Source organism: Heptranchias perlo, chromosome 12 (assembly GCF_035084215.1).
Source record: "Heptranchias perlo isolate sHepPer1 chromosome 12, sHepPer1.hap1, whole genome shotgun sequence".
NCBI lineage: Eukaryota > Metazoa > Chordata > Chondrichthyes > Hexanchiformes > Hexanchidae > Heptranchias > Heptranchias perlo.
This window is the reverse complement of record NC_090336.1, coordinates 10,720,227-10,735,608: the sequence shown is the minus strand read 5'-3', so window position 1 is coordinate 10,735,608 and position 15,382 is coordinate 10,720,227. Positions and strand designations below refer to the sequence as shown.

Sequence of the window (15,382 nt, the reverse complement as noted above, 5' to 3'; positions counted from 1 at the left end):
ATTGGGTGAAGTACAGTGAGTATTGGGTGAGGGTACTGTGAGTATTGGGTGAGGTACTGTGTGTATTGGGTGAGGTACTGTGTGTATTGGATGAAGTACAGTGAGTATTGGATGAGGTACTGTGAGTATTGGGTGAGGTGCTGTGTGTATTGGGTGAGGTACTGTGTGTATTGGGTGAGGTACTGTGAGTATTGAGTGAGGTACTGTGTGTATTGGGTGAGGTACTGTGAGTATTGGATGAGGTACTGTGAGTATTGGGTGAGGTACTGTGTGTATTGGGTGAGGTACTGTGAGTATTGGATGAGGTACTGTGAGTATTGGGTGAAGTACAGTGAGTATTGGGTGAAGTACTGTGAGTATTGGGTGAGGTACTGTGAGTATTGGGTGAGGTACTGTGTGTATTGGGTGAGGTACTGTGAGTATTGGGTGAGGTACTGTGAGTATTGGGTGAGGGTACAGTGAGTATTGGGTGAGGTACTGTGTGTATTGGGTGAAGTACAGTGAGTATTGGATGAGGTACTGTGTGTATTGGGTGAGGTACTGTGAGTATTGGGTGAGGTACTGTGTGTATTGGGTGAAGTACAGTGAGTATTGGGTGAAGTACAGTGATTATTGGGTGAAGTACACTGAGTATTGGGTGAGGTACTGTGTGTATTGGGTGAGGTACAGTGTGTATTGTGTGAGGTACTGTGAGTATTGGGTGAAGTACTGTGAGTATTGGATGAGGTACAGTGAGTATTGCGTGAGGTACTGTGAGTATTGGGTGAGGTACAGTGAGTATTGGATGAGGTACTGTGAGTATTGGGTGAGGTACTGTGAGTATTGGGTGAGGTACTGTGAGTATTGGGTGAGGTACTGTGAGTATTGGGTGAGGTACTGTGTGTATTGGGTGAGGTACTGTGTGTATTGGATGAGGTACTGTGAGTATTGGGTGAGGTACTGTGAGTATTGGGTGAGGTACTGTGAGTATTGGGTGAGGTACTGTGAGTATTGGGTGAAGTACAGTGAGTATTGGGTGAGGTACTGTGAGTATTGGGTGAAGTACTGTGAGTATTGGGTGAGGTACTGTGAGTATTGGGTGAGGGTACTGTGAGTATTGGATGAGGTACTGTGAGTATTGGGTGAAGTACAGTGAGTATTGGGTGAGGGTACTGTGAGTATTGGGTGAGGTACTGTGAGTATTGGGTGAGGTACTGTGAGTATTGGGTGAAGTACAGTGTGTATTGGGTGAGGTACTGTGAGTATTGGGTGAAGTACAGTGAGTATTGGGTGAGGTACTGTGAGTATTGGGTGAAGTACAGTGAGTATTGGGTGAAGTACAGTGAGTATTGGGTGAAGTACAGTGAGTATTGGGTGAAGTACAGTGAGTATTGCGTGAAGTACAGTGAGTATTGGGTGAGGTACTGTGAGTATTGGGTGAAGTACAGTGAGTATTGGGTGAGGTACTGTGAGTATTGGGTGAAGTACAGTGTGTATTGGGTGAAGTACAGTGAGTATTGGGTGAAGTACAGTGAGTATTGGGTGAGGTACTGTGAGTATTGGGTGAAGTACAGTGAGTATTGGGTGAAGTACAGTGAGTATTGGGTGAGGTACTGTGAGTATTGGGTGAAGTACAGTGAGTATTGGGTGAAGTACAGTGAGTATTGGGTGAGGTACTGTGAGTATTGGATGAAGTACAGTGAGTATTGGGTGAAGTACAGTGAGTATTGGGTGAAGTACAGTGAGTATTGGGTGAAGTACTGTGAGTATTGGGTGAAGTACAGTGAGTATTGGGTGAGGGTACTGTGAGTATTGGGTGAGGCACTGTGTGTATTGGGTGAGGTACTGTGTGTATTGGGTGACGTACAGTGAGTATTGGGTGAGGTACTGTGAGTATTGGGTGAGGGTACAGTGAGTATTGGGTGAGGTACTGTGAGTATTGGGTGAGGTACTGTGTGTATTCGGTGAAGTACAGTGAGTATTGGGTGAGGTACTGTGTGTATTGGGTGAAGTACAGTGAGTATTGGGTGAGGGTACTGTGAGTATTGGATGAGGTACTGTGAGTATTGGGTGAAGTACAGTGAGTATTGGGTGAGGGTACTGTGAGTATTGGGTGAGGTACTGTGTGTATTGGGTGAAGTACTGTGAGTATTGGGTGAGGTCCTGTGAGTATTGGGTGAGGTACTGTGTGTATTGGGTGAGGTACTGTGAGTATTGGGTGAGGTACAGTGAGTATTGGGTGAGGTACTGTGAGTATTGGGTGAAGTACAGTGAGTATTGGGTGAAGTACAGTGTGTATTGGGTGAGGTACAGTGAGTATTGGGTGAAGTACAGTGAGTATTGGGTGAAGTACAGTGTGTATTGGGTGAGGTACAGTGAGTATTGGGTGAAGTACAGTGAGTATTGGGTGAGGTACAGTGAGTATTGGGTGAAGTACAGTGTGTATTGGGTGAAGTACAGTGTGTATTGGGTGAGGTACAGTGAGTATTGGGTGAAGTACAGTGAGTATTGGGTGAAGTACAGTGTGTATTGGGTGAAGTACAGTGTGTATTGGGTGAGGTACAGTGTGTATTGGGTGAGGTACAGTGAGTATTGGGTGAGGTACAGTGAGTATTGGGTGAAGTACAGTGAGTATTGGGTGAAGTACAGTGAGTATTGGGTGAAGTACAGTGAGTATTGGGTGAAGTACAGTGAGTATTGGGTGAAGTACAGTGTGTATTGGGTGAAGTACAGTGTGTATTGGGTGAAGTGCAGTGAGTATTGGGTGAGGTACAGTGAGTATTGGGTGAGGTACAGTGAGTATTGGGTGAAGTACTGTGAGTATTGGGTGAAGTACAGTGAGTATTGGGTGAGGTACTGTGTGTATTGGGTGAAGTACAGTGAGTATTGGGTGAGGTACTGTGTGTATTGGGTGAGGTACAGTGTGTATTGGGTGAAGTACAGTGAGTATTGGGTGAGGTACTGTGTGTATTGGGTGAGGTACTGTGAGTATTGGGTGAGGTACTGTGAGTATTGGGTGAGGTACTGTGAGTCTTGGGTGAAGTACTGTGAGTATTGGGTGAAGTACAGTGAGTATTGGGTGAGGTACTGTGAGTATTGGGTGAGGTACTGTGAGTATTGGGTGAAGTACAGTGAGTATTGGATGAGGTACTGTGAGTATTGGGTGAAGTACAGTGAGTATTGGGTGAAGTACATTGAGTATTGGGTGAAGTACAGTGAGTATTGGGTGAGGTACAGTGAGTATTGGGTGAGGTACAGTGAGTATTGGGTGAGGTACAGTGAGTATTGGGTGAAGTACAGTGAGTATTGGATGAGGTACTGTGAGTATTGGGTGAAGTACAGTGAGTATTGGGTGAAGTACAGTGAGTATTGGGTGAGGTACAGTGAGTATTGGGTGAAGTACAGTGAGTATTGGGTGAGGTACAGTGAGTATTGGGTGAAGTACAGTGTGTATTCGGGGAGGCTGCAGTGAGTATATCCGGTGTGTTTACTGTGAATATTGGGTCTGTTTACAGCAAATATTGGGTGTGTTTATAATAAATATTGGATGTGTTTACAGTGAGTATTGGGTGAGGTACAGTGAGTTGTTTGTGAGTTAAAGTGAATATTGTGTGTGTTAACAGTGACTATTGCATGACTTTATCGTGAATATTAGGTGTTTTTACAGTAAATATTGGGTGTATTTACAGTAAATATTGGGTGTATTTACGGTTAATATTGGGTGTGTTTATGGTGAATAGTGGTGATTTTACAGTGCGTACAGGGTGTGTTTACAGTGAATTATGGGCGTATTTACAGTGAGTATTGGGTGCGTTTATACTGGATATCGGGTGTTTACAGTGGTTATTGGTTGTGCTTGCAATGAGTATTGGGCGTGTTTACAGTGGACATTGGATGAGTTTATATTTAGTATTGGATGTGCTTATATTGAGAATTGGGTGTGTTTACAGTGAAAATTGGTTGTGTTTACACTGAGTAGTGGATGTGTTTACAGGGAGTATTGGGTGAAGTACAGTGTGTATTGGGGGAGGCTACAGTGAGAATTGGGTGAAGCACAGTGAGCATTGGGTGTATTTATAATGAATATTGGATAATGTACAGTGAATATTCAGTGAGGTACAGTGTGTATCGGGTGTGTTTACAGTGAATATTGTGTGTTTTCTCAGTGAATAATGATTGTGTTTACAGAAAATATTGGTGTGTTTACAGTGAATATTGGTGCTTTTACAGTGAGATTTGGTTGTGTTTACTGTGAGGTATTGGGTGTATTTACATTGGATATTGGGGTGTTTTTACAGTGAGTATTGGGTGTGTTTACAGTGAATATTGGGTGTGTTTACAGTGACTATTTTATGTGTTTACAGTAAGTATTTGGTGAGTTACAGTGAGTATTGGGTAAGGATAGTGCAAGTATTGGATGAGGGTACAGTCAGTATTGAATGAGGGTACAGTGAGTATTCAATGAGGTAAAGTGTGTATTGAGTGAGATACAGTGAGTATTGTGTGATGTTCAGTTTGGGTTCCGCCAGGACCACTTGGCTCCAGAACTCATTACAGCCTTGGTCCAAACATGGACAAAATGGCTGAATTCCAGTGTTGAGGTGAGAGTGACTGCCCTTGACATCAAGGCAGCATTTGATCGAGTGTGGCACCAAGGAGCCCTAATAAAATTGAAGTCAGTGGGAATCAGGGGGAAAACTCTCCAGTGGCTGGAGACATACCTAGCACAAAGGAAGATGGTAATGGTTGTTGGAGGCTGATCATCTCAGCCCCAGGACATTGCTGCAAGAGTTCCTCAGGGCAGTGTCCTTGGTCCAACCATCTTCAGCTGCTTCATCAATGACCTTCCCTCCATCCTAAGGTCAGAAGTGGGGATGTTTGCTGATGATTGCACAGTGTTCAGCTCCATTCACAACTCCTCAGATAATGAAGCAGTCCGTGCCCGTATGCAGCAAGACCTGGACAACATCCAGGCTTGATCTGATAAGTGGCAAGTAACATTTGTGCCAGACAAGTGCCAGGCAATGACTATCTCCAACAAGGGAGCGTCTAACCACCTCCCCTTGACAATCAATGGCATTACCATCGCCGAATCCCCCACCATCGAGATCCTGGGGGTCACCATTGACCAGAAACTTAACTGGACCAGCCACATAAATACTGTGGCTACAAGAGCAGGTCAGAGGCTGGGTATTCTGTGGCACGTGACTCACCTCCTGACTCCCCAAAGCCTTTCCACCATCTCCAAGGCAAAAGTCAGGAGTGTGATGGAATACTCTCCACTTGCCTGGATGAGTGCAGCTCCAACAACACTGAAGAAGCTCGACACCATCCAGGACAAAGCAGCCCGCTTGATTGGCACCCCATCCACCACCTTAAATATTCACTCCCTCCACCACCGGCACACTGTAGCTGCTGTGTGTACCATCTACAGGATGCACTGCAGCATCTCGCCAATGCTTCTTCGACAGCACCTCCCAAACTCGCAACCTCTACCACCTGGAAGGACAAGGGCAGCAGGCGCATGGGAACACCACCACCTGCACGTTCCTCTCAAAGTCATACACCATCCCAAATTGGAAAAATATCACTGTTCCTTCATCATCGCTGGGTCAAAATCCTGGAACTCCCTACCTAACAGCGCTGTGGGAGTACCTTCACCACACAGACAGCAGTGGTTCAAGAAGGCAGCTCACCACCATCTTCTCAAGGACAATTTGGGATGAGAAATAAATGATGGCCTTACCAGTGATGCCCACATCCCATGAATGAATTTTAAAAAATGTAGAGTCAGTATTGGGTGAAGTACAGTGAGTATTGGGTGCAGCCCAGTGAGTATTGGGTACATTTACTGTGAATATTGGGTATGTTTACAATGAGTATTGGATAGGTTTATAGTGAGTATTGGGTGAGGTACAGTGAGTATTGGTTGAGGTTACAGTCAATATTGTGAGAGGTACAGTGAGTAATGGTTGAGGTTACAGTCGATATTGGGTGAGGTACAGTGATTATTGGGTGAGGTACAATGTTTTATTGGGTGTGTTTACAGTGAGCATTGGATTTGATTACAGTGAATATTGGATGAGGTGCAGTGAGAATTGGGCGAGAAGAATCAGAATAAGGATAGGGCCACTAATGGATGCACAAGATAAACTCACAGATAATGACAGCGAAATGGCAGAAATATTGAATAGTTTGTCTCATTATTTACCAGGGAGACTAACAAGGTGAATGACATTGGAAGAGGCATTCAAAAAAGGTATGAAACATAAGATAGAAAGGGGGGAGATTATTGATAAACTAATTAAACTTATAGAGGATAAAACCCATGATCCAGATCAATTGCATCCATGCATATTAAAAAAGGGAGGAGAGAGGAGAGGCAATATTACATATATCCAAAAATTCATTAGTAAAGGGTTTAGTACCAGAAGACTGGCAGACAGCTAATGTTATTCCTGTATTTAAAAAGTGAGATAGAACAAGTCTAGTTAGCTTAACGTTGGTGGTAGGAAAGATAATAGAATCTTTACTCAAAGATGCAATAGAAAAACATCTAGAAAATGAAAATATAATAAATAGTCAGCATGGATTTCAGAAGGGAAAGTCATGCTTGACCAACCTTATTGAATTCTTTGAAGAATTTACAGAAAGAGTAGACAAAGGTAATGTAGTAGATGTAATATATTTGGATTTATAAAAGACCTTCGATAAGGTAACGCATTGTAGACTCATGACTAAGGTCAGAGCATGTGGAGTCCGGGGACATGTAGCAGAATGGATAGCAAGCTGACGACAAAATAGAAAACAGAGAGTAGGGGTTAAGGGTAGCTACTCAGACTGGCAAAAGGTGGGAAGTGGTGTTCCACAGGGATCGGTGCTGGGACCACTGTTGTTCACAATTTACATCAATGATTTGGACTCGGGAATTGGAAGTACAATTTCAAAATTGACAGATGACACCAAATTGGGGGGTGTAATTAATATAAAGGAAGTATGGTTAAAATGCAAGAAGACATTAATAAACTTGCAGAATGGGTGCGTAATTGGCAAATGAATTTCAATATAGATAAGTGTGAAATGGTGCATTTTGGTAGGAAGAATAAGGAGATCACATATTACTTGGATAATAACAGTCCAAATAGGGTAGAGGAGCAAAGGGATCTCGGGATACAGATACATAAATCACTAAAAGTAGTGACGCAGGTTAATAAGGCCATTAAAAGGCAAATCAAGCACTGCGGTTCATTTCTAGAGGGATAGAATTGAAAAGCAGAGAAGTTATGTTAAACTTGTGTGGAAACCTGGTTAGACCACACTTGGAGTCCTGTGCACAGTTCTGGCCTCCATATTATAACAATGATATAGAGGCAATGGAGAAGGTGCAAAAAATGATTCACAAGGATGATACCAGAACTGAGAGGATATACTTATCAGGAAAGACTAAACAGTCTGGGGCTCTTTTCTCTAGAAAAGAGAAGGCTGAGGGGTGACCTGATAGAGGTCTTTAAGATAATGAAAAGGTTTTGATAGGGTAGATGTAGAGAAAATGTTTACACTTGTGCTGGAGTCCAAAACTAGAGGTCATAAATATAAGATAGTCACTAATAAATCCAACAGGGAATTCAGGAGAAACTTTTTTACCCAAAGAATGGCAATAATATGAAATGTGCTACCACAAGGATTACTTGAGGCAAAAAGCATAGATGCATTTAAGGGGAAGCTAGATAAGCACAGGAAGGAGAAAGGAATAGAAGGGTATGCTGATAGGGGTAGATGAAGTAGGGAGGGAGGAGGCTTGTGTGAAACATAAACGCCGGCATAGACCTGTTGGGCCGAATGGCCTGTTTCCGTGCTGTAGACTCAATGTAACTCAATATATTTACAGAGCATTGGTGAGTTACAGTTAGTATTGGGTGAATTTACAGTGAGTATTTACTGAGTGTACTGTATTATTGGGTGAGATTACAGTGAGCATTGGAATTGATTACTGTGAGTATTGGATGAGGTATATTGAGTATTCGGTGAGGATCAGTGGGCATTGGGTGAGATACAGTGAGTATTAAATGAGGTTACAGTAAGTATTCGGTGAGGTACAGTGAGCATTGGGTGAGATACAGTGAGTATTAAATGAGTATCCAGTTAGCATTGGGTGAGGTACAGTGAGTATTGAATGAGGGTACAGTAAGTATTGGATGTGGTTACAGTAAATATTTGGTGAGATACAATGAGTAATTCATTATGTAACGGTAAGTTTATTATGAACTCACACTGAATTGAACTGCAGATGTTTGTTGCTGAAGTATTTGCTTCTCCCCATGGTAAACTTATTTGACATTTTTTGCCCATGTTGGAAATATCTGTTGGAATATTATCAAAGGAATATTGAGGGATGAGCAAGTGATTGCCATAGGGGATTTGCAGAGTCCATAGCTTTGGAAACCATTTGGAAGTAATCCCTTGACATCATAAATCAGCAGGGTTGGCTTTGATTGGGTTCTGACCCAACTTCATTTGAGTATGCAACGAATATTGTCTTCACAGCTCGCAGACCATGAGCTGACCAGCAATAAGGGGAAGAGTCTGCATCTCAGCTGTGTTGCAGCATTTGCTGTGTGAGTGGATGAGGCAGGGAAAGATTCGTTCACAAGCGGGCCATCAGTGGATGCCATCTTCATTCTTAAATGGGTGCAATTGCAGCCTTGGAGGGCCTTGCTGCCAGCTGTACCCGCTCCAAGATTTCTAGCAGGGTCGATCAAGGGGCAGAGATGGATACAGTAATGTAGTGATTATGTTACTGGACTAGTAATCCCAAGGCCTGATCTAATAATCCAGAGAATGTAAATTCAAATCCCACCATGGTAGTTTGAGAATTTGAATTCAGTTTAAAAAGTCTAGAAATATAAAGCTGGTATCAGAAATAGTGACCACAAAGCTTTCGGATTGTTGTAAAAACCCAACTGGTTTACTAATGTCCTTTAGGGAAGGAAACCTACTTTCCTTACCTGGTCTGGCCTATATGTGACTCTAGGTCCACATCAATGTGGTTGATTTTTAACTGCTCCCTGAAGTGGCCTATCAAATCGCTTTGAAGAAGGTCCACCACCTTCTCTGGGCAACTAGGAATGGGCAATAAGTGTCAGCCTTGCCAGTGGCATCCACAACCAGAGGATGAATAGAAAGTAGTCTAATCTGGCTATTGTGATGGCACTGGTGTTGGTTGTAAGCTAGATGTGGAGATTCTTACCCCGTAAACAGCTCATTCATTTCATGGGATGACATGAAGCAGGGATAGAAGGCAACAGCAACAATGGCCCAATAGTCACCAATCATATTAAATGTGCTGCTAAATTTTCAAATTCAGAAGCCTGCTTGACCATTGTTTTTACCTGGTGGAAGTGTTCACAGTAGCAGTGCAGGGCTGGTCTGATGCCTTGAAGTGGGTGGCAGAGGAGCAGATTCTGTTATCATTTCAATAACATCATTTCTCCATAGTAAACAGCTTACCTTTCTAACATATAAAGTCCACTTTTTACAGAATGGCTGGAGTTGATATGCTTCTCTTGAATTACGTGATATTGGCTATCAAGCACTATGGTGGGCTACCAGATTTGGTGCATAAGGAGCCTGATTGATACCGACATGCACATTTTCCCTTACATGATCAGCCTAAACCTAATTTCAGATTCACTTAACATTTATGTTATCCCATCTCTTATGGTGTAGATTGCCATTAGCACTAACTGTCAGGGAATGTTCCCCATGCCCAAATCTTGCTCCACCTTGAGTTAAAGCACATTGGATTTCAATTCTTGGCATCCTTTAGGAACAGTATAAATAACCACTAAATTTAACAGATATACTAACAGTTGCTGCCACTTTGCTTCCATTTCCTAGGATATACCCTCATCAATGAAGACTGTCCAGGGGCCGAGTGGAATATCATGTGTCGGGACTGCTGTGAAACGGATCAGATTGAGTGTGTCTGCCCCGGGAAGGAGGAGGTTGTGGGATATTCCGTCCCATGCTGCCGGAATGAGGAAGATGAATGTGACTCTTGTCTGATACACCCAGGTATGGCTGAACTCCACTTCGGAGTGGGAATGAGTCTACAGTTATAATTGAATACTCTTTGTATCTACTGACTTTTTTTCTGGGACTATTTTCCTTTTCCCTTCCTGCTCCAGCAGACTATCTGGGACCTGGGTGGGCAGGCAGGCAAGCCAGCTGCAATCTACCCTTCACCAAGAGCAAGCCACTGGGAGAGAGGACTGACCTTTGACCTTCCCTGTGGGGAAGTACCCCTGCTTTACTCGCTTCCTCCTCCGCAGGATGTTTGAAATGAGGAGGTCACCAAGTGGGGAATTGAAGGCACCGATCTATATCCCACCAACCCACATAACTGACACCCCCCAACCCCCCAGTTCAACAATTACATATTGCAAAAAAAAAAGACTTCTTTCTGGAATTTAGGGTGCTGCGAATGGCCTCAGTGACCCTGGGCTAGAGAGGGAGAAATATTGGGCTGGGTTCCCTTTCCTGTTCGCACTCCATTGATCCCTGCTGAAATCTGTGCATGCAGGGAGAATGGTTGAGGGACGGGATCGGGTTTGGTTGTGATGGTCTGGATGGTCAGATAACTCGCGACACTCACTGTCTGCGCTCACACACGAAGAATTGCCAGTTAGGTGAGGTCGTGGAGAGAGCTGGCACCAGTTAAATTGTACTCCAGCCTGTCACAGAATTACAAAGAAATTACAACACGGAAACAGGCGATTCAGCCCAATCAGTCCATGCTGGCGTATATCTCCACACGAGTAGCAGTCCTAATCCTATGTGCCCGCTCTGTTCCATATCCACTGATCCCCCTTTCCTTCAACCATTTATCTAACCTTTTGTTAATTTTGACATGGTCTCTGCTTCAAATACAACCCTTTCTTTAAAAAAAATTCTCTTGCTCTCTGTCCTAAATCTCTTACATTTAATCTTATATCTATGTTGCTTTTTTTCTAGACCCCTCAATCACTCAAAACAGTCTGTTTCCATCTACTCTGTCCCAACCCTTCATAATTTTAAGCACCTCTATCAAATCACCCCATAATCTCCTCTGTTCTAATAACAGTAGCCACAATTTTTCAAGTCTTTCTTCGTATTTATATTTTCTTGTAACATGCAGCATTTGCATTCTACCCTCTCTATTGCCTCAATATCATTCCTATTGTGTGGAACCCAAATTGCACACAGGACTCCAACTGCGGTCTTCCTAAGATTTTATATTGATCCACCACTAGATCTTCAGAAAAGGACAGAGCTGATGAAGAACATAAACGGATTCTGAAAGTTACGTATTTTTGTTACAGGGTGCGTCATCTTTGACAACTGCAAGGGCTGTCACAACGGTTCGTGGGGATCCTTGGATGATTTCTACATCAAAGGACTTTACTGCTCTGAGTGCCATGCTGGTTGGTCGGGAGGAGACTGTATGAGTAAGTAATGCCGAGGGGGCTTGTATTTCTGCAAATCCTTTAGCAACCACCTCTGTCCAAAGGTCGACCTTTCTGAAGGAAGAGGACTATGACCATAACTGACTGAAAGGGGCCACTGCAAATGAATAAAATAGGCCTTTTTGTTTATGTAGCACTTTATTACAGCTCTCTAAAACTTTTCAAAACGATTTGCATGAATTACCTTGAAGTGCTGTCACTGTTAGAAAGACAAATACGGCAGCCATTTTGCACAAAATAAAGCCGCACAGATATAACAGGATGAATTGCCTGTTAATCTGTTTTTTTTGGTGCTGTTGCTTGAGGGGAGAGCATTGGCCAGGACTCTCTGCTATCCTTTTAATCACTGGAGTAAGAGGCAGGGCCTCTTTTTAACATTTCATCTGAAGGATGGCATATGCAGCAATGTAGCAATCCCTCTTGTATTCTATGCCTCGGCTAGTAAAGGAAAGCATTCCATATGCCTTCTTAACCACCTTAGATACCTTTCCTGCTACCTTCAGGGATCTGTGGACATGCACTCCATGGTCCCTCACTTCCTCTACTCCTTTCAGTATCCTCCCATTTATTGTGTATTCCCTTGCCTTGTTTGCCCTCCCCAAATGCATTACCTCACATTTTTCTGGATTGAATTCCATTTGCCACTTTTCTGCCCACCTGACTGGTCCATTGATATCTTCTTGCAGTCTACAGCTTTCCTCCTCGCTATCAACCACACTGACAATTTTTGTATCATCTGCAAACTTCTTAATCATGCCCCGTACATTTAAGTCCAAATCATTAATATATACCACAAAAATCAAGGGACCTAGTACTGAGCCCTGCGGAACCCCACTGGAAACAGCCTTCCAGTCACAAAAACACTCGTCGACCATTACCCTTTACTTCCTGCTACTAAGCCAATTTTGGATCCAACTTGCCACTTTCCCTTGGATCCCATGGGCTTGTACTTTGACCAGTCTGCCATGTGGGACCTAATCAAAAGCCTTGCTAAAATCCATGTAGACTACATCAAATGCACTACCCTTATCTACCCTCTTTGTTACCTCCTCAAAAAATTCAATCAAGTTAGTCAGACACGATCTTCCCTTAACAAATCCATGCTGACTGTCCTTGATTACTCCGTGCCTTTCTAAGTGATGGTACCTGGTCCCTCAGAATTGATTCCAATAATTTGCCCACCACTGATGTTAGACTGACTGGCTTGTAATTACTTGGTCTATCTGTTGCTCCCTTTTTAAACAATGGTACAACGTTAGCAGTCCTCCAATCCTCCGGCACCATGCCTGTATCCAGTGAGGATTGGAAAATGATGGTCAGAGCCTCTGCTATTTCCTCCCTTCCTTCTTTTAACAGCCTGAGATATGTTTCTTCTGGCCCTGGTGATTTATCTACTTTCAAAGATGATAATCCCCTTAATACTTCCTCTCCCACTATGTTTATCCCATCCAATATTTCAACTCCTCCTCCTTAACTACAATGTCTGCATCGTCCATTTCTTTCGTGAAGACAGAGGCAAAGTATTCATTAAGAACCATACCAACATCTTCCGCCTCCACACATAGGTTACCTTTTTGGTCTCTAATAGGCCCTTCTCTTTCCTTAGTTATCCTCTTGCTCTTAATGTATTTATAAAACATCTTTGGGTTTTCCTTGATTTTACTTGCAAATATATTTTCATGCCCTCTCTTTGCTTTCCTAATTTCATTTTTAATTTCACCCCCGCACTTTTTATACTCCTCTAGTCTTTCTGTAGTATTGAGTCCTCGGTGTCTGACATAAGCCTTCCTTTTCTGCCTTATCTTACCCTGCATGCTCCTTGACATCCAGGGATAGGATAGATTATCGTCTTTACTGCCTGGGCAGTAATCTGTCAGAGTGAATCAGCCACCCTTTATAGAACCCACCTGATTTCAGTATAAACCCCTGTGTCTTATCCCTGGGATCTCTGTCCAATCCTCTTCTCATCTGTGATTATTGGTCTCTCTCTCTCTGACTCCTAATGTCCATGTTACTGATTGCTGGTGGACTCTGATCCCTGGGTGATGTGAAACAATGAGATTTGAAGTTGGAACCAATGAGATCAGTAATGGGAAACTCTTTGAGATAGATAGGGGGAAACAGTGAGCTGGGTAGTGGGAAAGAGTGAGATGGGCAGTGGGAAGTAATGAGCTGGGTAGTGAGAAACAGTGAGCTGCATAGTGGGAAACAATGAGCTGGGTAGTGGGAAACAGTGAGCTGGGTAGTGGGAGACAGTGAGCTGGGTAGTGGGAAACCGTGAGCTGGGTAGCGGGAAACAGTGAGTCGAGTAGTGTGAAACAGTGGGATAGGTGACCTGAAACGGTGAGATGGGTGACCTGAAACAGAGATGGGTGACCTGAAACAGTGAGATGGGTTTCCTGAAACAGTAAGATGGGTGACCTAAAAGAATGAGATGGGTGACTTGAAACAGTGTGATGCGTAGCGGGAAACAGTGAGATGGGTAGTGTGCAACTCTGAGATGAGTAGTGGGAAACAATGAGATGGGTAGTGGGAAACAGTGAGACAGGTAGCGGAAAACAGTGACTCGGGTAGTGAGAAACAGTGAGATGGGTAGTCAGCAACAATGAGATGTGTAGTGGGAAACAGTGAGATGGGTAGTGGGAAACAGTGAGATGGGTAGTGAGAAACAGTGAGATGGGCAGTGGGAAACAGTGAGATGAGTCGTGGGAAACAGTGAGATGGGTAGTGGGAAACAGTGAGATGGGTAGTGAGAAACAGTGAGATGGGTAGTGGGAAACAATGAGATGGGTAGTGAGAAACAGGGAGATGGGTAGTGAGAAACAGTGAAATGGGTAGTGGGAGACAGTGAGATGGGTAGTGGGAAACAATGAGATGGGTAGTGTGAAACAGTGAGATGGGTAGTGTGAAACAGTGAGAAGGGGAGTGGGAAACAGTGAGATGGGTCGTGGGAAACAGTGAGATTGGTAGTGTGCAACTCTGAGATGGGTTATGAACAACAGTGAGATGATTGATGGGAAACAGTGAGATGGGCAGTGGGAAACAGTGAGATGGGTAGTGGGAAACAGTGAGATGGGTAGTGGGAAACAGTGAGAGGAGTGACCTGAAACAATGAGATGGGTAGTGCGGATCAGTGAGACGGGCAGTGGGAAACAGTGAGATGGGCAGTGGGAGACAGTGAGATGGGTAGTGGGAAACAGTGTGATGCGTAGCGGGAAACAGTGAGATGGGTAGTGTGCAACTCTGAGATGAGTAGTGGGAAACAATGAGATGGGTAGTGGGAAACAGTGAGACAGGTAGCGGGAAACAGTGACTCGGGTAGTGAGAAACAGTGAGATGGGTAGTCAGCAACAATGAGAGGTGTAGTGGGAAACAGTGAGATGGGTAGTGGGAAACAGTGAGATGGGTAGTGAGAAACAGTGAGATGGGCAGTGGGAAACAGTGAGATGAGTCGTGGGAAACAGTGAGATGGGTAGTGGGAAACGGTGAGATGGGTAGTGAGAAACAGTGAGATGGGTAGTGGGAAACAATGAGATGGGTAGTGAGAAACAGGGAGATGGGTAGTGAGAAACAGTGAAATGGGTAGTGTGAAACAGTGAGATGGGTAGTGTGAAACAGTGAGAAGGGGAGTGGGAAACAGTGAGATGGGTCGTGGGAAACAGTGAGATTGGTAGTGTGCAACTCTGAGATGGGTTATGAACAACAGTGAGATGATTGATGGGAAACAGTGAGATGGGCAGTGGGAAACAGTGAGATGGGTAGTGGGAAACAGTGAGAGGAGTGACCTGAAACAATGAGATGGGTAGTGCGGATCAGTGAGACGGGCAGTGGGAAACAGTGAGATGGGCAGTGGGAGACAGTGAGATGGGTAGTGGGAAACAGCGAGATGGGTAGTGGGA

At 43.8% G+C, this 15,382-nt stretch overlaps 1 protein-coding gene across 2 annotated transcripts in view; it reads left to right on the top strand.

Moving 5' to 3' along the window:
* The window catches only part of LOC137327814 (inactive serine protease PAMR1-like), a 228,670-nt gene that overhangs the window by 27,236 nt on the left and 186,052 nt on the right, over window positions 1–15,382 (top strand). For both annotated transcript variants that reach the window (XM_067993634.1, XM_067993635.1), the window contains exons 2-3: window positions 9,877–10,053; window positions 11,340–11,465. In XM_067993634.1, coding sequence (XP_067849735.1) covers window positions 9,877–10,053; window positions 11,340–11,465 — 303 coding nt within the window. The remainder of the gene's footprint in view (window positions 1–9,876; window positions 10,054–11,339; window positions 11,466–15,382) is intronic.